The following is a 26,797-nucleotide window of genomic DNA, read 5'->3' as shown; positions in this document are numbered from 1 at the left end:
CTTTGTGGACATTAAACTATATAGCTTCTACAATAACAGCCAAATTTAAATCAGCAAAATAGTATTATTGACCTGTCACTTCTTCATTGATCTGTCAAAACCAATGAAATTAACTTACCAACTGGCAAGGAAATTTCTTCAAAGTAAAGTAAATGGGAGAGGAAAGAGAGAACATGTGTGACTCAAAAGTCTACTACTAACTCAGAACCATCAGAGACAAATCTCATCTTTCACTCTGAAAGGGCCTAGTTAGTGTAGGGTCCCCATACCCATCAGCCATCCTGAGGCAAAAAGAGCCGCAGGAGCAGCACAGTACAGGGTTTACAGCATGACCCCCATCCCCATCTAGGCTCAGAGCCTCCCTTCAAGTTCTGCCTACACTCCTTCCATGTGGCACAGCTCTGGGCAAGTTTCCTTACCCACTCTAGGACTCAGCGGAGCATGTCAAATAGCGTCAATAACATACCTACTTCAGAATGTAGTGTGAAGGGTAAAATGAAGTACAGTGCAGACTTAGTACAATGAGTGCCACTTGTTACTAGCTCAAGAAATGAGGAGAGTGTCTAAGAAGAAAGGGGTCTATCTCCAATTCTAATCCAGAACTCCAGTGTTCTGAAAACAAATTTACTAATTGGTTATAGCTGCCATTCAGGCTAAGGCAGGTGTGAATACTATCTGGAAGATGGATACCAGCTTCAGTTTTTATGTATTTTCTTCAATGTATCAACAAAACTGAACGTGGGTTTAACTTCCTGGAGCAGACACTATGAGCTATCCCAAAGCCATTTACAGAGCCCTTCTTCCTCGTCTCCCTCAGTGATTGAAAGTTGATGGCTGTAAGTAACCAGTGCTTGCAGCCTCCTACAGCAGGGCCATGCCTGACATGCAGTCTTTCCTTGATAAACACCTTAACTTTTGCTAAGGATATATGTGCCTTCTATGATCTAATCTATTTTGAGTAATTTTTGAAAGGATAAGGAGATAACATATGTAAAGCACCTAGTCAAAGGTCTGCAAATATAACAAGTCTATAACACATAACATTTTTATAAAAAATAACTGACACTCACTCCTGGCAAGCTTTTCCATCTTGTCTACCCACTTTTCTTTCTCATGACTTAACTGAGACTCTTCCAGCCACTTCAATCCTCTCCCATGATAAACTAGTTTTAAATTCTGTATCATCCAACATGCTATTTCACTCCACTCTTTCAAATCCAAGGCACCTTAGAACTTGTGCTGGTTAGTTTTGTCAGCTTGGCACAGTCACCCAGGAAGAGGGAATCTCAACTGAGGAACTGCCTCTATCAGACTGCCTGTGGGCATGTATGTGGGACATTTTTTTGATCATTGATTGATGGGGAGACCTACACTGTGGGCTATGATACCCCTAGGCAGGTAGTCCTCTGCTGCTTATGAAAGGTAGTGGAGCAAGCCAGGGGTTAGCATGGGAGTAAACAGCACTCCTCTGTGTCCTCTGCTTCAGTTTCTGCCTCCGGCTTTCTGCCTTGCACTCCTGCCCTGACTTTCCTTGATGATGCACTGTAACCTGTATCCAAACAAATCCTTTTCTCCCTGAGATAGAAAGCAAAGTAGGACAGAGTTCATTCGGGGTTAATTTTTACATAAAGATCATCCACAAAATTTTTACTAACTTGGCTGTGAAGTCTGTGCAGTCAAAGTCATACAGTCTTCTACCTGAATCTGTAACATTATATAGCTCTAGGACCCGTCTAAGTTTATACCAGATATAATACTTTACAATCTTTTCTAGTCATTTTAATTTCCTCCAATCTCAATTCAATTAATTTAAAGAATTCCTTGTGGATTCATCCATGTAATATATAGGTTTGAGGGACAATATTACATATCCTATAATTGCTTACCTAGTATATATTGTTCATAAATATCTACTGCCCACGTTTTTGGCTTTCTCCTCATACCTAAATACAGCAATCCATGATATTTACCAGAGGTTGGTTCCAGGCATCCCATAGATACCAAAAGCTGAGACTACTCAAATCCCTTATAGACAATGCCATATGAGCATATAGCAACAAATAATCTCTTCTATACATTAAGCTATCTTTAGGTTACTTATAACACCCAAAATAAATGCCTTATAAATAGTTGTTATACTTTTATTTAGAGAATAAGCAGCAGGTAAGACTGTACATGTTCATCATAGTACAATTCTCAAATATTTTCAGTCTGATGTTGGTTGAATCCTCAAGAGCAGAATTCATGGACAATTTTCAACATGGAAGGCTTGTTATGTATTGAAGTGATAAATGGAAAAAATCCAATTTTGATATGAATTTCTTTCAGTACATATTAAATTTTACCTAGTCTGCAATATTTCAGGAATGAAGACAAAAGCTAAAACTGTGGCTGAAAAGAATATTTTCTGAAAATGTTTAGTACCTCTGTCCAGAGACCCATATGGAGATTTCCCCATGGACATTCTTTTTCCCTTGAGGATGCTGAAGATAGGTAAGTACCAAGTGCTGCCATTTGCTTGGAAAGAAAATGTTCTCCTGTGACTCCACTTGTGCTAGTGAAACAGCTTTCATGTCATCATTTGAGTCCATGCACACACTGTAGAAAAAAAAAATCACAGGTCAAAACCATGAAAATTCTGACCTTAATAGTTAACACATACACTGCAATTCTCAATATGTGATATTAAAAATCACTTCTATTTTAAAATGAAGTGAGAAAGTCGATAGATCTTTGTTTTACACCATATCTGCTTCTTCAACTTATGAACTAAAATGGATTAGACTCATTGACTGATGTTAATAACTTGGGCAATAATTTCTAGAAATCAGTTTTTAAAATCAAATTTTAGTTACATACTCATTGTCTATTTTAGAAATTATAATGTAATAACTGGTTCACAAAAAATTAACAATACTGTAATAAATGTCTAAATACTAGAATATATTGGATGCTAACTCACTTTGCAGGATTACTAAAAGAATAAGGAGAAATGTATGTAGAAAATACCTGGTAACATTTATAATATCTATAAAGCAAAATCTAAATAACATACTGGCTTTAATTTTTACTTTTAGAAAGACACATTAAACTGGTAAATTGCCATTTGTTGTTTGAGCTGACTGAGAAGCTGGCTCTGGAAGCAAGATAGACACCACAGCCCCATTTCGAACCCAAGTATGTTTTTCTTAGTGTCTTTTGTTCAGAGACAGGCTGCCCCCACCCTCCAGCCCTGTATTAGGGAAAAAGAAGAACAAGAAAACTGCACCTTTAAGGTCAGAAGGAGAGTGAACTGTTCTAGTAAAAACATTGTGCCCTGGAGAACAGCTAGGTGGAGAAACACTTTCCAATAGAGATTATTATCATTATTGTATGGCATAAAAATGGTTGTAGTGGTACAGGAAGCTAGAGAATCCTCATCTACTTGTAAAACTGTCAACCAGGAATGCCAACATGACTGTTTTCAGCAAGACTTCTCCAGTCATTTCTGCTGGACGTTTAGGAACCTGATTTGATGATGCTACTATTTGCCAATTGGACTACTCCAGTCATTTCCACTGCATGTCATAAGCACTTGATTTGCTATGTTTTGCTATCTGTCTACAGCTACATAGAATCTATATGCTGTCTGATAATCATCCTTTTAATTTTTTTCTCTAAATATCAATAAGATTGTTCTTATAAATATTATTCAATAATTTCTTACATAAGTTATTTAAATACATGACCTATTTATTAAGAGTTGAGGATTATCAATACCGAAAAATAAAAGTGCCACTGTGGGGATCAGCCCACACTTGGATCATCAATGCTTTGGATCCCAATGAAATCAAATGAATACAGCCATCTTCTATGAGTCTGTCACCAGGATTGATGGATTCTGTACCTTCTGGTCTATCACCTTCTGTGAGAAAAATGTTAGAATCATCAACAAAATAGTTCATAAAAACTGTGTGAAAAGTGAATTTAAAAGAATACAATGCATGTTGGTTTCTTTGTAACAGGTTATTTACCCCAAATGTCTGAACCTGATTCAAGCAATATTTCCAAAGGTTAAATGTTAACTTCAAAAGAACACAGTGGGCAAAAAACAGCGTTTTAAAAATTATTAAATGATTTAAAATACATGACAACTAAGGGCAGTTATGGGTAGGACTGCTGAAGGAATGTAATCAGCTACACTCTGTATCCAGCTTCTGCTTTTGTTGGTTTGGGCTACTCTAACACAACTGACCCTGGTCTAGGGAACACACACCATCTATGATCTCCAATACAATAATCCTATTAGAAAAATAAGATTATTTTTAATTATTTTTACTCTCCTTAGAAAAGCTGCAGTACTTGAATGATCATTATTTAAAGTAGTAGGTGACTTTTGAATAAGAGTGCTAAGTCATGCTGAAACTTTGCATCATAGTTAGTCTCCAGCTAAGGGAAATGTTTATACTGGTTATCCTTCCCAATGCCATATTATCACTTAACTCTTGAACTGCCTGAGTATGCATGATGAGCTGTTTGTTACTATGATATGACTTTATGTTAAACTAAGCCAAGATGTACTAAAATACACAGTGCACGTCCAAAGGCTCAGGCTTTCAAAGAAAAGGGATATTAGCAGCTATGACTATGTAACTATTAGCAACCATTTTCTTCAACAGGCTAAAAAAATGCACAACCAGTTTCTAAGACTATTCCCTCTAGCTGCTGTATGTCCCAAGAAACTGTTGCATGCCTAAGAAAGAAGAGAACAAAAACAAGATGCAGTTTCAATGCAGCCTAACTAATTTTTCAGTTATGGGTAAACTCTGTCCCAACTTTGGAGAAGGACTGTTACATACAACTATTCAGGCATAGGAACTAGAAGCCACTGAGGTAAGACACAGAAGGAGCAGAACCTGAAATAAAAGTGGCTGTAGGGTTTTATTTATTCCATTTCTAGAATCAGGGGCCACACCATCACAATAATGGGACTGCTAACTTCAGCAACAGTTGTAGATACAGGGCCTCTATAACCCTTCCACATCTAAGCTTTAGAAGAAAATGGAGATTTCAAGGCTGCCAAAATCTCAGGCTTTGGTAATTCAGTCGTTAAGTATGGTCTTTAAGGTGAAAAGAACACATTAAAGCACTGCCGAATATCCTCGCAGCTCAGCAAAGGGCTATCTGAAGAGTTTTAGTGTACAGGTCAGACTGCCCCTGCCATCATACCTGCTGCTTCCAAACTGCCGTCCTGTAGAACGGATGGCTGGTTTCTTCTCTTTACCTTCTTTCCTCTTTCTGCAGCACTCTCGGATTCATGGATATACTCCACATTAAACCACAGAGAGACACTAAAGCCTTCTGACAGGTGTGGCCAGCAGTTCTGCCCCAGCAATGGCAAGTGGATTGGGGCTATGTGCCAAGAGGAAAGCAGCCCAGAAGGAAAACTGTCTCTGTCAGCCTCTTTCTTGCCTCTGGAAATCCGCGCTCTTCTCAATAAGCCTAAGGCTTTACTGTTAAGAATCCCGGGAGACTTTTGTGGTGAGACACCATTGCTTAAACTTGGGGTGTGCAGCAAAGGGAAAGATAGATACTGTGAAGGGCTCATAGTAAAATCACTCTCAACAATTTTCTGAATACCAAGGAGAAGAATTTCCTAGAGAAAAAGAAAAACAAGTAAAAGTTTACAATCTTGCAACCAGATACACAATGACCTCAAAATTCAGGTTATAAGTAAAAATACAAACATACCTGTATATAGTAACCTTTTAATTTCAATAGTATATCTACCATATCTTCAAAACTTTAGTTTTTACTTAAGATATAGAGATTTAATTATTATGTAATCTTTTGATAAATTTGGTTTAAATTTTGGTATTTTACAGTATAAATCTAATATTCATGAGTAGTTTTTAAGTATCATAAATGAAATACAATAATTATATCAGGAATTATTCTATAAAACAAGGTTATTACTTCCTCATGGTATTTCTCTCAAAATTATTTTTAAGATTTATTGTTATTAGTATGTGTGTGTACGTGTGCATGTGTGCATGCATACATGCCTGCCTGCCTGAGCAGGTGCCTGAAGAAGACAGAAAATGGGATCAGATCCCTTGAAGCTGGAGTTACAGGCATTTGTAAGCTGCTTGAGGTGGGTGCCGGGATCTGAACTCTGCCCTTCATGACTGAGCAGCAAGCACTCTAGTCACTGAAACATCTTTCTAGTCCCATAGCTCAAATATTTTTAAGTGAGGGGATACAATTTTACAAACTCTCCAGATTCCTAAATGATAAACTACATAAAACTGAATGCCCAATTACTATCTAAGTTATTTCACATGTTTTTTTCCCAAGCCAAGGAAAATTTCTTTCATTTGTTTCTGGGGAAGTGAAGTAAATTTCAAGGTGTTTTACTTAAATGGAATACAAAAAAGGTTAGAGATGGAATGTTGAAATGCACACTTAATTAAAAGAAGGACAATGACCAAAGAGAGCTAAGTTAAAAAGTATGAAAGATTAGCCTAGTGCAATGCCTTACTCATGCATAAAATAATCTTCAATGTTGACCATGATGAGGGAAAGTGTGCTGAAGACAAGCTCTAGAAATAACCAACCAATACACAGCCAGACACCAATGACCCACACTGGTGTCTGATGGAGCTTCCATGGGGCCTTGAAACTGAAGTGGTGAAGAGATGGGCAGTGAAGTGGACAGGGCTCTGCTCATCCTGCTTCACCTCTGGCAGCCTCCACATTCTAGACTCATCCAGTCCAGACTGCATTATAAAAATGAGTTTCCTAGCTAAGAGTTATACAGCAATGGGAACCTATACAGCAATGGGAAACAGAATACTCAACTAAAGAACAGATAGTGGTTCTTTAGAAAAAGGACAAATTCGGGATGATTGATGTTACTCATACTTAAATTCTCTTTCGTAAATAAAAGCACAGCATTTCTCAACCACAAAGGTTGGAGGTGACATAGGGCTAAAGGTGACTGGTTAGTCCAAATCAAATTGAAATGGTTAAGATCTATACAGATAATATAACTGAATCTGTCAAACATAAAACACGGAATTGGCTAAATAGTAATTACAATATCAAAAGCTTAGTAATTTACAAATTAGTAAAATATACATTCTATTAAAGAATTAGTGAAAATGTAAAAAATTCTAGCATATTTACTGTACAAGGAGACTTTTCCAGAAATATTCTCAAAAGAAGGGTTAGCTCTTCTGAACACGTTCTTGAACTCATCAAAGACACCAAAAGATCCACCAATACTCTCTGGCATGCTAAATTTTAAAAAGAGGAAAAAAATAAAGCCAGTACACATTTAATTCAAGGAAGATATAAGCAATTTTCATTGAAAGAAATAAAAAAACTATTCTTTCATGTGGAATGATTATAAACAATCTAGTTAGTAATCATTAAAAACTGCTAAAGAAATAGCAAAATAACTAAAGGCAAATGAACCAACACTAATAAAACAACAGATTGTTTTATATTATAACTACCACATATTACTTAGAAATTAAATGACAAAAATAAAAAATAGCAAAATTACATAAATACCACAAGGTATTTATTTTAACCATATTCTTTATTCTACTAAAGAGTTTAGCATAAACAAAAGCAATGGTACACTAATTCATAAAAATTCTTTAAAATAACAACTATTTTTGTAGATCATTTTACAGTGCTTCAAGTATATTTTTACATGTATGCCTCAGCTTCTCCTCACTCCAAAACAGAAAGTATGAATTATTCTCTCCACTTTAGACATGACAAAAACAATACTGATGTAAAACCCAAGGTGCATCCTAAGGGACTCGAGGTTTAAGACTAGAAACAGACTAACCTGTTTCATAAAGGCAATGAACAGATAGAATGGTGTAAGAGGAAGTATCCTTGAGAGGACAGCTTGCCAGGAGACCATAAACTGGCATGGAATTTATTTACCCTCAGGTAATTAATGTTAAGCCCAGTAAAGGTTTTGAATAGAAAAGTATCACAATCAATGTATGCTTATGTTTTCTGTTATTGTTTTTTGACAGGTTTCCCCTTGCCCACCTTAGTGGGATAGCTGCTCCCATCGTGAACTGGCCCCAAAGATATGGGCACGAAAAAGCCTGCCCCAGCCTTCCAAAGCCCTGGGAGAACTGTCCTCCCTCCCCCATGCCGGCAACTGCAATGGAGAACTGGCCCTGACCCTCACCTAAAGGGATGGTGGGGAGGCCCAGAGGCCCAGACTGACCAAATCAGCTACTTGTCCAGGCCCACATTTAGGGCTTTGAGTTGGCCCATCCCAAGATCTACCCCATCTATGACCTGCTGGAGCACCTAAAGGGACTGACTGGTCCTGAGGAATCATAGCTGCAGGATCTCCATGATTTGGAGCAACAGCAGGATATCCAAGAGGAGTCTCAGTGAGGCTCTAGTATTGATGGTTCAATACAGAGGCCTTGAACCAGACCATGACTCACTGAGATGAACCTTTGTAAGTAAAGCTGTTTGGGCAAAACATATGCTGCGTGATTCACTGCAGCTCCCAAGGCCACTACGACAAATGAATATGTGGAGAAGTGGGAAAGATGGAGGACCAATTTTTTTTATTTGGGGGGAGCTACAAGGGTAGAGGGCAGACATGGAAAGACTGGGAAATGAGTGGGATTGGGGTGCATGACATAAAACTCTCAAAGAATCAATTAAAAAAAAATCACTAAGTTCACACTAAAAAACAAAACCTGACAGGTTTCAGTGTGATTGAGAGAATGAGGACACAGGGAACACACACACACACACACACACACACACACACACACACACACACACACACAAATTTTAAAAAACAAAAAATAATCAAGCCAAAGGACCTCTTAACTATAAAACAGGTGTGGTTTGAGTGAGACTGGCCCTGGTAGGATTATCTGTTTGATGGAACTGTTTGAGAAGGATTAGGAAGTGTGACCTTGTTGGAGGAGATATGTTACTGGGGGTGGGCTTTGAGATTTCAACAGCCTATACCTTTCCCAGTTAGCTTTCTCTCTCCCTGCCTCCTGCTATGGATCAGATGTAAGTTCTCTGCTACTGCCCTAGGGCCATGCCTGCCTGCCTGCTGCCATGTTCCCTGTCATGATGGTCAGGGATTCACTCTCTGAAATTGTGAGCCCCCATTAAATGCTTTCTTCTATAAGTTGCTTTGGTCATGGTGTTTTGTCACAGGAACAGAAAAGGAACTAAGACAATGGGCAGTTGCCAAAATTAAAATCTGGATAAAATGTGAACAGAATTTTTTAAAAACTCCCAGAATATAACACAAAAGGAGAAATGCATGAGGTAAGAAACATGGTAGGATTCAACTTCAAAGCCCAAGATTACAACTCATATGCAAGAAAATAAAGAGCAAAGAATATGGAGAGGAGAAAATAATTTTTAGAAATAAAATCTGTGTGATCATGAATCAGTCTTTCCTGGGCTTGAGAGAAAAGGCATAGCAACAAAAACAAGGAAATACAACAGTTGATTGTAATTTATCCTGGAAGAGCTCTTTGAACAAAAAAAAAGGACATTAGGAAACAACTTAGGAAAAACTGAATATGCTATGAATGTCATATAACAATAAAGTCTAATGGAAGTTTATAAACTTTAATATGTCATACCAGTGTTAAATATTCATGATGAGAAAACTGGTAAGAATGTAACATGAGCACAACATACCCACACATTAAGTAAGAAAATGGAGAAGAGAAAGCTTTTCCTTATGGTACAATCCCAATTCATAAATGTACAAAGAATGCCAGAAATAGAAAATCACTATTTGGCAAACATTACAGTACTACTCTTTTCAGGTACAATTACCAGTTAATGCTAAAAACTGGGGGCTAAAATGTGAGAAAAGAGAAATTTACATACTTTCAAGTTGCTACCCATAAGATACTTACAAATTACAATAGAAAAACCTAGTAGACCATCTTAACCTGAAATTGATTAAAATTAACATCCCTAATTATAAGACATAGACATCACAAAGTCTTTGATATGATATCTTCTAGGGAACTCAACACTAATATTGGGTATTCCTGACAAAAACATGTGAATTTAACTTGGAGGAAAGAAGCATTACACAAACCCAAATTAACATTTCACATATATTATCCTTAATCCTCCAACTATAATTTAGATTTACTGTGGTCATAAATCACATTAATTTTCATGATGAATTCCTGAAATGTCTGAGAAAGTACTAAGTAGAGAAGAGAACAACAGATGATGCAGTACACTGTTCATACCAGGTCACAATCTCCAGGAAGCTACTAAACAACTTGCTTCAGGCCTTGGAATTACATTTTCCCTCTATTCAATAAAAAATACTTATATTTCATTGAATGTGAGGAACAAATAAGATGATACATTTAAAAATTTGGAAACCACAGAGCAATATGCTAGTGGAAGCCATAATCATTAATTCTTCATACAATATCACAGCAATTAAAAAGCTATTTCTTTACACCAGGTTCAACTCACCTTGAAAATCAGAATTAGTTTGTGTTAAAATATTCAAGAACCCTCCTAGAAGGATTTTTACAGTTCCCTGAAGATTAAAAAAATGAAACATAAGAAATTAAATGTTTAACTTCATAAAAGCACAATACAACTGCAACATCATGATAAATTATTTCATAAAGGACTGTGTGTGTGTGTGTGTGTGTGTGTGTGTGTGTGTGTAGAAAGAGAGAGAGAGAGAGAAAGAGAAAAAGAGAGAAAGAAAGAGTTTAAAAGACTGAAAAGAATACTGTTGTAGGATTAAATGCAAGTTTTAAGATCTGCTCTCAGGATATACTACTGTTTAGCTACTGACAATATTGATTTTATGCTACTTATTAGAGAAATACAAAATTAGATGATTTTAGAAAATCACTTGAAAGTCAAAACACAGTGAAGGCATAACAAAAGTTAAGCAATCATCTCAAATAATTTTCAGACAAGTTGGGTTATTATATAAGGAAATTAATAATCAGGGCATGAGTGTGATAAATACTGATTCAATTTAGTACATCTTTTACCTGTTGCATGAGCAGAGAAATGTTCTTTTCCTTCTGCCTGGCAATTTTCAGAAAGCTCTCAAACACATGAGCAAGCACGTCAAGTTTAGCTTTGCTAGTAGAAAGCAAATTTAATTCCAGCATACAGATCTCAGGGTATATTATCTCTCCGTGACTGAGGTTTTCAAGTAGGTTGTTTGGAACAATCGGTGCACTGAAACCTTCTGCTTCAGGTTTTAATTCTACTCCTGAAAAAGGAAAGAAAAGAATGCTTTTATTTCCCAAAAACTGAATATTTCAACCCTAACTCATCACTAAAAATATTTAATGAAAACTGTGCTGTTTTTATTAAAATGTTCACAAAGCATTTTCCTGCAACCTTAATGTAGATTAGGGTTTGTATCTTGAACAATTAAGTCTTATGGACAGTTTAATTTTGAAAGTAATTTTGATCTTCAATGAAACTACAAATATTGCCAACAGATTTATAGATATAGATTTAACACATTCTGTTGATGCAACTGGAAAAAATTACCCCAAACTTTCTGACCCCAAAATATCTAAATCACAGTGTAGTTTATTTTATCTGCCCCTATTTCTGTGGTAATAGCAGGCTTGGTTTGTTGAAGTCTAAACATTGTCCTCTTATGACTGTCTTACTGACTGACCTTAACAGGGTCTGATGCACTCTTTAAAAGTGTTTATATTGAGCAGGGCAGTGGTGGCGCACGCCTTTATTCCTAGCACTCGGGAGGCAGAGGCAGGCGGATCTCTGTGAGTTCGAGGCCAGCCTGGGCTACCAAGTGAGTTCCAGGAAAGGCGCAAAGCTACACAGAGAAACCCTGTCTCGAAAAACCAAAAAAAAAAAAAAAAAAAAAGTGTTTATACAAGGGCTTGGAAAAGTGCTTGCTACACAATCATGAGGACCCAAGATCAGACTCTTAGCACCCATACAAAAAGCTGGGCGCTTGTGCCAAGAACCAGTGATACCAGGCCTAGGGCAAGTGAATGCCTGGAGCTCACTGGCCAGCCAGCTTAATCAGAATCAGCAAGCTCTAGGTTCAGTCAGAGACTGTCTCAAAGAAATAAGTTCAAGGAGGCAGGTGAGATGACTCAGTACATAAAGGTGCTTGCCATTCAAGTATTACCTACAACCTGAGTTTGAACCCTGGAATCCATGGATAGGTAAAAAGAGAGAACTAACTCCACAGGGTTGTCCTTTGACCAAAAACACACGATGGCACACATGTGCTAGTCCCCCTACATTATATGTACCCACACAATAATCATATAAATAAATAAAACAGAGTTTGAGGCCAGCCTGGTCTATATAGTGAGTTCCAACACAGCCAGAGCTACACAGTAAGACCTTGTCTCAAAAAATAAATAAATAAATAAATAAATAAATAAATAAATAAATAATGAAAAATGATTGAAGAAAACACTTGATGTGGGCCTCTAGCCTCCACAGGCACACACATAGATGCACACTCATACACATGTATGCACATACCCATAAGAACATGTACATATAACACACACATAGTAAATTTCACTTAGTAAAGAAATTTATAAATTTCTATCTAGACTAGACATCTTTACGTTGAGATTTAGTTAACAAGCACACAAAGGAAATCTACCACTGTCAAGTTATACCTAGGTTATGATAAAGCTACCATTAAACAAATATTTTTTCAAAAAGCACAGACTATAGGTCCATTATACCTTTCAACTTTAAAGTTAGTGATTGTTCTTATTCCCTCCATGAAAAAGAGAAAATTTATTTCTAGCAAGAATAAACTACTGTAAATTTAAAGACTGGGAAAGCCCCAAGGCCAGTATCTGAAAAGAAAGAGCCCTCACAAAATCTTTTGGCTCACATAATCTGTCTCAGTTAGGCTTTCTGTTGCTGTAATAAAACACCACTACAAAAAGCAAGTTGGGAAGGTAAGGGTTTATTTCAGCTTACAACTCTCAGGTCATGCTCCATCACTGAAGGAAGTCAGGGCCAGAACTCAGGGCAGTAACGTGGAGGCAGGAACGGAAGCAGAAGCCATGGAGGAGTACTGCTTACTGGCTTGTTCCCCATGGTTTGCACTGCCAGCTTTCTTATATGTCCCAGGACCATCTGCCCAAGAGTGGTACCTACAATGGGCTGAGCCCTCCCACATAGCTAATTAAGAAAGTGGACCACAGGCTTGTCCACAGGCCAACCTCATGGAGGTCTTTACTCAGTTGAATTCCCTCTTCTCAACTGACTCTAGCTGTGTCAAGCTGACATAAAACAAGCAAACAGACCATCTTTTCCACTCTATTCAAGCTGCACAGCCAGCACAAAAGATCACATGCAAACACAGTTCCATTCTAAAGACAGGTTAGTCTACAGGAAATGACCAAGGACACCCCAGATGTCACTGACAGTGAGATTTCAATGTACATATCACCTCTTCAGAAAGGGCTTCCCTGGCTAGCCAATGACAGGTAATCACCTGCTTTTCCTTGTGTTGTCTATTTCTGGACATCGCTTTTCTTTTCTGCTGGAATGCATATGAAAGCAAAGACTTTCCTTCATTCTTATTCTTAGGCACCTACTTGTTTTAGACAAGAAGGGTTTTTGTTTTGCTTCTCCTTACAGTACAAGGGATCAGTCATATCTTGGGCTTTAGGCTTGCTAAGTAAGTGCTCTTTCACTGAAGCTATCTCCATAGTTTTGATCCCACTGTTGAAATTACACATTTAAATGGCCGATTGGTTGTGATGACCACATAAAATGATGATATGATGCCTTTTGGAAACTGTAAGGCTTCTGGGTAGGGACATGATGAAGCATTCCGCTAATTTACAACCTGACCAGGGCAATGCAATCACAAGCATCACAGACATTTTTACCATCGTCTTGGGCGTCACCATCCTCAGGATTACTTTCACTATCCGCTTCATAACCTTCTTCCTCGCCCAGAAGTTTCAGACTACAACATTGAGAATCCTCAGTTTCTTCTGAAAAATCTCCAGGCTGGGACAACAGTTCTTCCTCAGATTGACGACTCTAGAAGGCCAATGTAAGTCAACAGCGAGAGTTGTGACACTGACTCATTTTTCAATAACAGAATACTTACTGCTCAAAAGTCACTTGAAGAACAATCTCAATATTTTAAGAGAAAAAAATCTTAGTAATCAGTAGTCACTGAAAAATATGAAATTGACTCAGCAATATTTCCCAAACTCTCTCAGATAACTCAGATCAAAGGGCTGTAGCAGAAAAAAACCATTGGTCACTTGTTTCTCTAGAAATTAAATCTACTTAGGAACTTTCACTCTAGTTACACAATAGAGAATGACTGAAAACCACAACAAGGCAGTATCCTATTGCACAGACTTACTCCTAATAATAAACATATATTATTTTCACATATTGTTGATAGGAAAAAATTTCCAAAATTATTTTTTAGTTAAATGCTTCATAAACTAGATAACTGGAAAAGCTAAAACAATCTTCCAAGTGAAATAAAATTTCAGAACGCAAATGTCTACATATAAGCATCTCAGAAATCAAGGTTTCCAGTATCAATTTCCTGTCTAATACCTATGGCAAGATTTTTGTTTTGTTTTGTTCTGTTTTTTTTTTTTTTCCCCCGAGACAAGGTTTCTTTGTGTAGCCTGTCCTGGAACTCACTATGTATGTAGACCAGGCTGGCCTTAAACTTACAGAGATCCGCCTGCCTCTGCCTCCTGAGTGCTGGGATTAAAGGCATGCACCACCATTGCCCAGCTCATTTTTTTTTCCTTATAAAAATGTTACTGAGCCGGGCGGTGGTGGCGCACGCCTTTAGTCCCAGCACTCGGGAGGCAGAGGCAGGCGGATCTCTGTGAGTTCGAGGCCAGCCTGGGCTACCAAGTGAGTTCCAGGAAAGGCGCAAAGCTACACAGAGAAACCCTGTCTCGAAAAACCAAAAAAAAAAAAAAAAAAAAAAAATGTTACTGATACCTTCACCTTAGGATCTATTTGCGTTTATAAAAGTTTAAAGTACTTTATCATTGCAACAGCAATAAAAGGTAACATAAAGTTGATGTTTTAATTTGTTATAGTCTGCCATTTGATTTGACAATAAGTTGAAGTTATAAGCTTGAAAGTCAATTTTTTTTTTTTTTTTTGATTTTTCGAGACAGGGTTTCTCCGTGTAGCTTTGCGCCTTTCCTGGGACTCACTTGGTAGCCCAGGCTGGCTCGAACTCACAGAGATCCGCCTGGCTCTGCCTCCCAAGTGCTGGGATTAAAGGCGTGCGCCACCACGCCCGGCTGAAAGTCAATTTTTAAAGCCAATAAGCTTTAAAATTATGGAAAACAGTAACATGGAATATTATGGCAAATATAATAAAATATAAAATATATTACTAGACCAAAGGTTAGAAAATAAGTTATATAAAGATGAAAGCTAACAATAGTTAACCAAAGTAAAAGAAGCATAACTGGGAAGAGAAATGAGTTAAAATGACCATTCTATAGTTTCAGGAAAAAAATTTAAAATAGTTACTTTGGAAAAAATGTTAACAGAGCTCAAAAATCTCCTGTTGTCTTATATATGAGTATTGGTCATTTTTATGCTGAATATTTTAAAATCAAAGTCTGTGGAGAGTTCTGGAAATATTAGCTGTACCAATACAGGACCAGATAAGATAGCTAAAAATCACTATTCCTGAACTATCATTTAAAGATTGTCCGCTGCTGCAAACCAGGATTTTCTTTAAAATACTTCAAGAAAGAAAAAAGATGGGAGTGAGGGAGGAAGAAAACATGTTGATGCTGAGCAGTCAACTGTGGAAGTAGCTGGCGCAGGGAAGGGTGCCGTGCTGCTTCTGTTCAGATTTGAAATTTTCCAAACTAAAATCTTTTAGGGGAAAAAAGATTATCAGTTATATGTAAGATTGTCAAACCTTAATACATTTTTGCCTTATAGGGAACAATTATGAAAAACTCCCAGATTAGATTAACTGAAGCATACTGTATTGACATCCTGCTTTTCTTCAAGGCAGAACAATGACGAAATACTACCTATTCCAAATGATGGAGAATGGACCAAGGAACTCACCTGATCAAAATCCATGGCCCTGCGAGCTAAACCAGTGTCCCAGCCCCAGCCCGCATGCTCTAGTCTCTACTGAGTGTACTTAAAAACATGACACATGGGTTCATACCTTCTCAGTCACAGTATCACCAGGATCCAAATCTGCTGAATGATTCCCCAGGGCTACTCGAAGCAGGGCATCAAATAAAGGCTTTGCTAATTCTGTTTCCGTCACCTTTGACTGGGAAAGGTGTTCCCTCATTTCACATATTATATTTTCCACAGACAAGCTCTAAGATAAAATGAGAGACTAAGAATATCAATAACATCCTCTAAAAAAAAAAAAAAAACAGTGACAAAATGGATTACAACAAGCAGGGAAAAATCCATTTATTTGTAATTGATATGAAGGTAAACTGTATAAAATTTGAGCTCTTATCCAAATATCTTACTATTTAAAAACTGTTAAATTTTTATTTATAAATTTAAATTTCAATGTGCTTTAAATTATTTGAATCATAAAAAATTTACTCTTTGGGGGCTGGGGAGATGGCTCAATGGTTAAGAGTCCCTACAGAGGTCCTAGGTTCCATTCCCAGAACCGATATGGTGGTTCACAACAGCCTGTAACTCCAGTTCCAGGGAATCCAATGTCCTCTCTCCTCACCTCCTCAGGCACTGAGCCCACATAGTGCTCAGACATACATTTGGGCAAAATACTCATACACATAAAATAAAAAAATAAATAAATCTTAAAATTTTTACAAAATCATTTTTTTGAAACTTCAGAGTTTTAATTATCTCTAGAGTTTGCTAAGTCCTTATTCTTAGAGATCCTCTAAGAGTCTAAGAAGCAGTTCTAATTATTTTTTTCTTGTGTCTTCAGTTCTGCCCTTTGAATGAAGTTATTACGGCTTGCCTAGATATCTATAACAGTGGGTAAAAAACCTGCTTTTCTTTTAAGGAATTCTAAGTCTAACATGTAAAACAAATAGGTACAGACCAGATGATGACCATACCAGAGCCATAAACAAAGATCAGAAAATAGAAGCAGGGTACCCAACAGTATCACAAAGACTGTGAACTTTTAACTCTAAAACACAACATCCATAGCTACTCATTTAAGACTTAATTCATAAACTATCCCAAGGGAATTTTTGCAGAAAACTGAACAGTAAGCTTCTTTAGAGTAAGAACTGTTTTTGTGCCTCATTGTGTCCTCCACACTTGGTATCCTACTAAGCACAAAAGGACTTTCTAAAAAGTATGTAGCAAACAGGAGGAGGGAGGACCATGAGGCCTCTCCCCTCCCTGTGGATTTAATAGGGAGAAGAGCTCCTGAGGTCTCAACCCTCTCAGTATCTAGAAGGAATTAATGGTTACTGGGAATGGGAAAGACATTTTCTACTGTGGTATAACCACTGGCAAGGAACTCTGGCTCTGGTAAATAACTCCTCATCCAGAATCTTATAAAAAAAAAAACCCTAATAAAATGCAATGGGATACTTACACACACACACACACACACACACACACACACACACACACACACACACACACACACACACACGAAAAGGAACCAGCTGGGAAGAGAAAGGGGATGAGTGGAAGTGGGAGGGGAAAGTGGGCATGGAGGGCAAATTGATATAAAAACACTATACATAAAACGGTTATGATGAGTTTCAGATTTATGTATAATTAATACATGAAAATAAAAATTTAAATATGTGGCAGAATAAATTGACACTATTGTTATAACATGTATAGTATATATTATTACTACATGTGTCTATAATACATACAATACACACATATGTTACATGAGCTGGACTAAGGACAAAGCATCACCTGAGGAGGTAGCTCCAAATCCATCTTCTGTTGACTGGCTCTGGAGCTATGAAGACAAATGGCCAGGAGGGACTCTAAAAGTCGAATACTCTGGAGAGAGGTCTCATTTTCTTGACTCGTAAATGCCTTTGCTTCCCTGGGAACAGCTTCAGTAGCCAAAGTCTGCTCTACACTTGTGGGAAACATATGCTGTGACTCTAACTCATCCAAGCTGCCACCACTCTTTTTCAGATGTCCCAGTTCTGGTGATGTTGAAGACGACACATCTCCCTTCAATGTCATCTCAGGTTGAGACATTCTGATTAACTCCTGGTTTTCACTTACACTCATTTCTCCCTGCCCTCTTCCTTGCTCCTCTTCATGACTTCTGAATAGTTTTTGGATTATCATAAATATTAATTCATGGCACACTCGGAAACCACCAAGCCTGTGAAACTGTTTCTGGAAGACTGAACTCAACATGTAGATCCAACGACACATGGACCAAATGTCTGCTGCTTGGTGCAAACATTCAGGGGAAGGGACGACGACGTTCTCAAGAGACAGACATGGCAGCATGTGACTCAATGGCTCACTGGCAGTACTGTCATAGCCAGAAGTATCTTCTGACTCATTGGCAGAGTCCCGATCAGAATCTGCTTCTTTACTGACACATAAAAAAGCCACACAGAGAAAGAGGTTTATGGTGGTGATGTGAACATCTTGGTGAATGGTCTTCCGTTTCTTTGGATAAGCTTCTCTGAGACTGGCATAAAACTTACTGAGGCTCCGAGGAGAATCGGAAGAAGCTTGCTGCTTATGGAGAGAAGGACTCACACTTAAGGATGGCAACTCCTGTTCAACATCTAACCCATTGACACCTGGAACTGAAGCATCTTTCTGTTGTTCCCCTAGGCTGATAATCAGAGTTTCAAATGCTTTCAGGGAATGACTTCGAATGCCATCTAAGTAATTTAATTCAATTATTTGGTTTACTCCATTACAACTTAAAAACAAATCTCTTATTACCCTGTGAGAGATAGGAAAAACCAAAAGATTTTACATTACATGGTGAAACATTTATAAATAGTTACATATGCTATGTAAACATGACATTGCTGTGTGTGGTATATACTAAACACTGCCTACTCTGATTCACTGTTTGAGCAGTTCTAAGATACTGAAGATCTCAAGTTACTTTCTAATTGCACTTACATGCTCATATACAGCTCTGGCTGCATTTAAAAAGAAATGTTTACATATAGAACACATTAAAAGAAGTAACTCAAGAGAGAATTTTTTCTTCAAATAGTAAATTTCATAGAAATTCTAAATATCACAGCCATTAGCTACCCCTGATGTGGGTACAGGAGGGCAAGCATACATTCGTCCACTTGCTCACTTGGTTGTGTGTCTATCACTCTGCTCAGGATTTTCCATTTGTTTTATACCTACACTCTATGAAAGGAAAGGACCAAACTAAAGAGCTGAAAATCTTGGGAGGATATTCTCTCAACTTGAAGGTTTTGCACCACGTGAGTTTCCCTATAGCTCTCTTCTATTTTGTCGAATTGGTCAGAGTCAACAGCGCAGACATGAAAGATGAGTATAGCTTGGTAGAATCCATGTCAGTTTTAAAGCAGCTGTATTAAGATGAACCAAAAAGTACTGCACACAAAGATACTAGTGACAGTTATATTTTATGCTATTTTGAAATGACATTTGCATTAATTTAAATGGCCAATCTACCCATTAAAGCAAGCTTTACTTACACAATCATTTTAAAGTGTCCCAAACTTAACAGTCATGAAATTTGGAAAATTCATTGATAGGAAACAATTTAAACTTTCTTTTTGCTTATGTGTGTTTTCTACTTTGTGTAATAAATGTAACTATGATATTTAAGAAATGATCTCTTTAATGCCACTGACTTGGGAACTAACATTTCATGTATGTACAAACTATACACTGTTGTAAATACATTTTAAGTTTTATATTTTACTCATAAAATATTATAAGCATTTCCCTGTTCTAACATGGTCTTTATAAATGTTTTAATGGTTTATTATATTCTATCTACATAATAAATACAAAAAATTAATTTGAACTGGTCTTTGCTCTTAGATATCTTTGTTCAAACACGTTTCTTTCCCTCAGAAATATATTCAAAACTTTTCCTTTTTTTTCCATTAAGAAGTTAAAAATCAGTATCTCTAGCCTCTGTTCTATAACTATCCCTAAAAAAGTAAATTTTAAAATGTTTAAAACATGACATGGAAAGAGTGCCTGCTTTGTGGACAAACTAAAATCCTTGAAAGCAATATAGTAACTGTGATTATACTATGGGTGAGTTCCTGGAGATATCAAGGTTAGAAATTTAAACACACACAGACACACACAGACACACAGACACACACACACACACACACACACACAGACACACACACACACATTTTATGCCATGTTCAAAAGCACTCCTCCAACTGTAAAACATATGCACACATACAAACCTGGATTTAAGTAGAATAGGCAGAGTTTTTAGATAAATCTGAAGCACTTCCTGAGGCAAACACTGTTTCAGTTGGCTACACATATGAGTCTGAGCTGAAGTAATGTTGAGCTGTTGACAATGATGTACTAATTCAACTCCTCTTTGGAGCACAGGATTAAAAATATAATTATACAATTTCCACTGAACAACTATATTGCCTTTCTGGATTAAATTGCAAATGTGATTTGCAATATGGATGTTATGCAATCTGTCTTCTTGAAAGACAAAGTTCTGATAAGCTTCCAGTGCATCCCATTTCCACAATAAGTCTTCAGACCCACTGCTGGGCAGGATCCCTTGAAATCTGTAAGAAGGACTGGGCAAGCCAGAGGAAGGGCCAGCACCACACAAGGTGCCTTGCAGTGTCTCCTCTAAGTGAGCCAGCTGGTCAGAATCCACAGTACAGATGTTGCAAGCTGCTTTTTTAATTCTCTGTGAAATCTCTGCTCCTCCTAACTGATCCAAAAGAAGTTTGTTAAGGACATTCAGTATGTGCTGCTGAAAATTCTTCAATGCTGGCAATTTAAAAGCATGGAGTAAAGGGATAATCACAGACTTAGGATCCATACAACAACAGATTCCAACACTGTGTACCCCTGATAGGATCTGGACACAGGTGGTGCTCAGGGAAGCCTGCTGCAGCAAGCGCAAGCACTGGTGAGCACACACTGCGATGCAGCAGCACCGCTCAGGATACTGCACATCTCCCTCTGCAGTCTCTTCAAAGGGACTTTTAGAAAGCTGGTTCTTAAAAGCTGAAACCAGGAGACCTGAGAGATCACGGTGGTGTTGCATGAAATGGGAATACTCACAACGCCGGTGCCTTTTCCTCGTGCACATGGAGTGATGAAGTTGCTCTGACTTCACTTTTTTGACAGTACTCATTATTTTCATCACACTGTTTATCAGGGTTTTCAAGTGTTCTGCAGCCTCTGAAGGAACACCATCCCTCGAAAGCAGCCATTCCATCTGAAGAACTGCTGTTTCAAACAGATTAAATCCTTGGTGCTGAATAAATTCTTGCACTAAATCCATGGCTTGACTGAAGTAAAAGGGATTTGAAGCTGCACTCTGAAGACAGGAGATAAGGAGCTGTAGAACTCCTTCCAGAAGCTCAGGTAGAAGAAGGGCTCTATGACGATACTTGGAAAACACGAAGCCCTCCTGGACCTCCTGTAGTGTTTTCTTTTGTCTTGGTGAGAAAGGGTCAGGCTGCCTTTCCAAGCAAGCTCTAATTTTTAAAGCTGCCCTAAGCAATTCAGTCAGATTTTTTCTAAGACTTTCTGGCATTGCCTCTGCTGTGCTGACATCTACTGACATAAGATGCAGCACAGTTCGAAAGAGCATCCGTTGAACCAAAGCCACCGGCTCTTCAGTCCAACCTGCAGAAACTACCTGTCTCTCCAAAGTGTCGCCCTGGTTACAGCAGTCCCCAAAGCCTGCTAGGAACTCAGTCAGTGTGGGGACCACACTGGCCGCTAGGGAAGAATTGTGATTCAAAGCAATGTCAAACTTACAGACCTTCTCCAACAGCGACAACAGAACGTGACACAAATCAAAGGGAGAGTTATTCATGTTACTGAGGATAGACAAGGCAGCTGGCTCACTTAACACGTCACCATTTGAATCCTGTCTCGGAATGATTTCTCTGGAGTTTCCCAAAGCCATGGTGTCAGAAAGGACCTGTTCTTTGGTTACAGAAGGGTCAAGTTTGGCTATGAGGTGGTCTTCCTTAGGAGACTGCATCAGGAGCCGGGGCAGCACATGGGACCTCCTGTGCTTACTCACAACTGGACTTTTCTCATCCGAGTTGCCTTCGGAGTCAGAGGTGGAGAGCTGTGTCTTTCTTGCATCTCTTACAGAATAGCGATGAGTACTTTTACGCTGCCGTCTGCTTTTTCGTAAAAGGTTTACTTTTGCAGAAACTGGACCAGGTGGAGCACTTCCTTCTAAATATAATTTTCCCTGAGTTGACTTTTGCAAACTTGAGTTCTTTTCTTTGGTCAGGATTATATCAGATGACAATGGCAAGTTAAAATCTAATGAAATCAAGAAAGAAGTTTAGAATGTATCAGTACCTATCCTATTAAACACCACATGTATGGGCAATGACTCTTACAACCCACATTGTAAGTTTGGCCTAGCATAATTTTTCTGCAAGGCTGCTTTCCCTAGTTACATCTCTGGGTCACTTGCATCCACCCTTATCCTTTTCACTCTCAACACCAGGTGGCATTAGCTCAAGGGATACAAATTGATTTTGAGAACAACAGAAAAAGAATTAGGAAAGTCAACATGAGCTGAACCTATATACAGCATTCTAATTTCAAAACTCAAGACTGAATTATACATCTGCTGTGCTCACTATAAACCTTTAGTAACGCTGTAATTAAGACACAGGGTGTAGCTTCCCTCACTTCAATATTCACCCAAATGAACTCAAAATCATATAGTATATATCAAGTATTCATCAAGACTAGGGTTAAAAAAGTTCTTCAGTCCAAGTATTTCTCTGGGGCCTTGTTCTCTAAACTAGCCAAGTGTAGAGAGCTCAGCAGTCTATCCTAAGTCCCCAGAGCCTGGGGCAGCATTCACTGATCATTTCTTAAAGAAAGAGTCTGGTTAAATGAATCTTTCTTTTTGCAGCAATATGTGCTACAATCCACAGGAAACAGAGTTCTAATTTAGGAGGGATAACTAAAAAGCCGTTAATAGAATCTTGTACTTCATTCAGGAGAGGGAAAACAAAGCAGATGAAAGCAAACATTGCAAGGGACCAATCCCACCAAAATACAAGATGGCGGCAATGAAGGCGACCTCCCTAAAACGGCAGTAATCAATTCCTAAGTGGTTAACAATGTTTTAATTCTGCAAACTCAAAAAAACAAAAAGAGTACTTACTGAATCAATAAATCATCAGGAAAATAATATTAGAAGTCTTTAAATATCTTCATTAAAAGATCTCTATGTCAAATATGCATTAAAATATAAACCAGGCATTAATAGATAATACAGGAAGACTATTTTTAATCTAGGAGATTATCAAACAATTCCAAAAATGATCCAGGGGAAAACCTGTTTATCTTTCCACTGAAGTACTTAAAGTTTCATGTACTTATAAATGCATATTTTTCAAAATCAGAAATTAAAATTACTTATTGACCACATCATAATTCTAGTTAGTCTAGAAACAAACTATGGCTTCAAATTTATCCTTCAAAAGCAAAATTAGAAAAACTGAACTAAAGCAAATATTGCAGAAGTCGATTTTAGAGCACTGGTGGTAGCAGCCTTCAAGCAAAGAGCTTTAATTCCTTTCTTCAAATGCTTCACCACCCATTTTCCTAATGCAATAGCATTCTAGCAACTTCTCTCAGTAAGTATTCTGCTTCTTCCTGTATTTGTAACCGTCATTTGTGTAAGCCTCTCAGAAGCACCATGGTTTTTATATTACTGGAAAAATAAAATTGTGCTTGCCTAGTGAATTTTTCCTACTAGATAGATAATAAATCACCACAATATCTACTACTCCGAAGCTGCATTAACCAATCGGGCAGAAGTAGCTTTGCAAAGGAACTTCTTTTCTCAATGGGCTCTGACAACTCAAGTGAGCTGTGAAAAGGGACATACCTGTTGCCTGCTGTTCCTGGACAGGTATCTTCCACACCAAGGGAAGGAGCGACAGAAGAAGAGTCAAGAGTTCTTCTCTGCATGTCAGGGCCTATGTCAGAAACAGAAAGGTCTTTCAGGGTCTAAGGGCCCAAGGCACATTCACTCCTAAAACCCTGTACTCAACTGAACCAAAAACAATTTTTATCCTTAAAAAAGGTTAAATTTGAGAAATTGAGGATGAAATTAACCTCTTTTAAGTCCAAGTCTAACTGTGGATACTTTTCAATTTATAAGCTTTCCAACCAGAGAAGAATGTAGGATTATGTGATGGTATTTAGCACATTCTCGCTAATATTTCCAAGAAGAGCTGTTATTGCCACCACGGACATTGCAAAAATTCATCACCTATGAAAAACAGACTTGTTAAGTAAAAATAAAAAAGTAAAGCCTATAACAAGTTAGTAAACTAACAACAAGGTTACTAGAAAATGTAAGTCTTCATGTAGTTAAATGTAAAACAGAAAACAATTTTAAAAGGAGAAAGCAATATTAATAATACATATAAAAACATTTATCAGTGAAGATAATTAAATATATTGACTGGACATTCTTTTCAAGGACTTGTTATATTATCCTTATTGAAGTAAATGGTCCATGTTGGAAAGGTTCCCTTTAATTGGTGCATAAAATACATACACACAAACAGAACAACAGAAGGCATTTAGTATCAGTAAATTTCCCAGTCTGGAACTAAACCCTAGTATGGAACTGGTATTCAGTTTAGGAGTCTAGGAAAAAAAAAAAAAGAACAATTATGAGAACTGTGAAGTAGGACTGCAACTAGACAGCTACACCTGGGATACCTGGGACATGATGGTCAAGTATTTAATGAACAATTAAGCCAGGAGTTATTCCTTCTCAACAATCTTGAGGAGGGGAGCAGGATGACATGAATAGATTTGCTGGGCAGAACTGTGGACGTGGGAATAGCCAATGTTCCCAGCAAGGTCACATGACCCATATGTGAGATGAGGACTAAGTAACCTGACAACCACAAATACAGAGACATATAAGAAACTATATGGTAGGGCTGAAATGGTCATAGTTCGTTTTCAATGATACACAAGAGGGAACAAAAAGACTCCTCATAGCTTTCTGGTTTAAGTAATAGGTGGCTGGTAATATTTCTACAAGACAGAAAATCTAAGATGGGTACTAGGTTAGGGTAAAGATGATGGATTAAAATTTTTTAAATTATATTTAGTATGCATTGCTGTTAGGCTTAGCAGTAAACGCCTTTACCTGCTGAGCCATCACATTAGCCCAGATTCATTTTTTAGACATATGCAATCTGAGATGCTAGGGGGGTGTCTAAATGGAGACAACTTTTAATAGATAATATACAGACCTGGAACTTAAGATATGAAGGTCACTTGGGTGGGTGCCTAGGACATATGTGAGGTTTTCCAGAGAGCAAGCAGAATAATGAGAGAGAACTAATGGCAATGGTATTCAGAGCTCCAAGAGTCTTTAAGGAAGGAAGGGTGGACAGTGTTGAAGTAAGCCTGTTGAGCAGACTGACAGACTATTACAGAGAGAGCTGGAACCAGAGAAACCACAGAAGAGAGCAGTGAAGAGAAAACGCATTCATTAGGATGAAAGCTGTCATTTTCAAACTGTATAAAATGATGACTGAAAAGCCTTTAGCTACTGGAGGGTGTTGGTAACATTCACAGTCACAGCTTTGATGGAGTGATAATGGGATGAACAGAGTGTGAGTCCCTGTTACAGCAGGCTGAAGACTCAAAGGAGTTAAAGAAAGATTCCTAGTCTTAAATAAAGTAAATAACTTTTTAGTTCATTAATCTTTCAGAGTCCTAATCTGAGTCTTTAGTGGATTCTAATGGAACATACACACTGTCCTGATAAGTGAGTGCTTGTTCTGCAGCAGTACACTGGCAAATCATCACTGCTATGTGAACTGACATTCCTGCCTTTGCCTGCTGCTCAACACGATCTGGAACGTCCCTAATACCTTCCTACCATGTAAGGCCTAGCTCCAGCAATATTTGCTCGGTGAGGCTCGCTACCCCCTTCTTCCTGAGACAACTGCCCTCCGCCCCCAGTATTTCATGCCTGTTGCCCCCAGTTCACTATGCAGACTTATAGACCACAAGCCCTTGAAAGGATGAGATGGGGGCAAGTACAGATCTTAGGAGTTTGACCCTGCTATGCTAGAACAGCGGGCCTAGGTGGGAAAGAGGAACATGTTGGCAGCTTAATACAACAATTCTTCACTTCATACTCAATTACTGTATTTCTAACACAACTCATTATTGCGGTAGCTCTCAATAATAATGATGATGATGATGATGATGATGATGTTGTATGTGTCTGTGTGCACATGCCATAGTGTATGTGTGCATGGTAGAGAACAACTTTGTGGAGTTGGTTCTCTTCTTCCATCCCAGAACATGAGTTCTGGGGGGTCAAGCCCAGCACACCAGGTTTCTGCAGCAATCACCTTTACCCACTGAGCCATCTCATTGGCCCTGATTCGATTACTTTTTAAAGTACTATATATTCCTGCTTTTTTTTTTAAATCCTTTCTGGTCTTCAGAGAAACTTCACATGTAACTCTGTTCTTTGAGACCCATAAATATTTTTCTCTTATTTGTAGGCACTCTGGAAAAGTAGGGCTTAGTTATTTCAAAGAAA

The 26,797-nt window shown here is 38.0% G+C and overlaps 1 protein-coding gene across 1 annotated transcript in view; it reads right to left on the bottom strand.

The window, feature by feature from the left end:
- Lyst (lysosomal trafficking regulator) overlaps positions 1 to 26,797 on the bottom strand; it is a 160,881-nt gene that overhangs the window by 100,972 nt on the left and 33,112 nt on the right. The window contains exons 4-14 of the mRNA XM_006980155.4: positions 24,098 to 24,188; positions 20,427 to 22,506; positions 17,938 to 18,946; positions 16,220 to 16,381; positions 13,917 to 14,073; positions 11,049 to 11,275; positions 10,510 to 10,576; positions 7,168 to 7,277; positions 5,209 to 5,635; positions 3,760 to 3,904; positions 2,425 to 2,598 (exon numbers count right to left, since the gene is read on the bottom strand). Of these exons, the coding sequence (XP_006980217.1) occupies positions 2,425 to 2,598; positions 3,760 to 3,904; positions 5,209 to 5,635; positions 7,168 to 7,277; positions 10,510 to 10,576; positions 11,049 to 11,275; positions 13,917 to 14,073; positions 16,220 to 16,381; positions 17,938 to 18,946; positions 20,427 to 22,506; positions 24,098 to 24,188 (4,649 nt within the window). The remainder of the gene's footprint in view (positions 1 to 2,424; positions 2,599 to 3,759; positions 3,905 to 5,208; positions 5,636 to 7,167; positions 7,278 to 10,509; positions 10,577 to 11,048; positions 11,276 to 13,916; positions 14,074 to 16,219; positions 16,382 to 17,937; positions 18,947 to 20,426; positions 22,507 to 24,097; positions 24,189 to 26,797) is intronic.

The sequence above is a fragment of the Peromyscus maniculatus genome, chromosome 5 (assembly GCF_049852395.1).
Source record: "Peromyscus maniculatus bairdii isolate BWxNUB_F1_BW_parent chromosome 5, HU_Pman_BW_mat_3.1, whole genome shotgun sequence".
NCBI lineage: Eukaryota > Metazoa > Chordata > Mammalia > Rodentia > Cricetidae > Peromyscus > Peromyscus maniculatus.
This window is presented reverse-complemented; position numbering and strand designations above follow the sequence as displayed.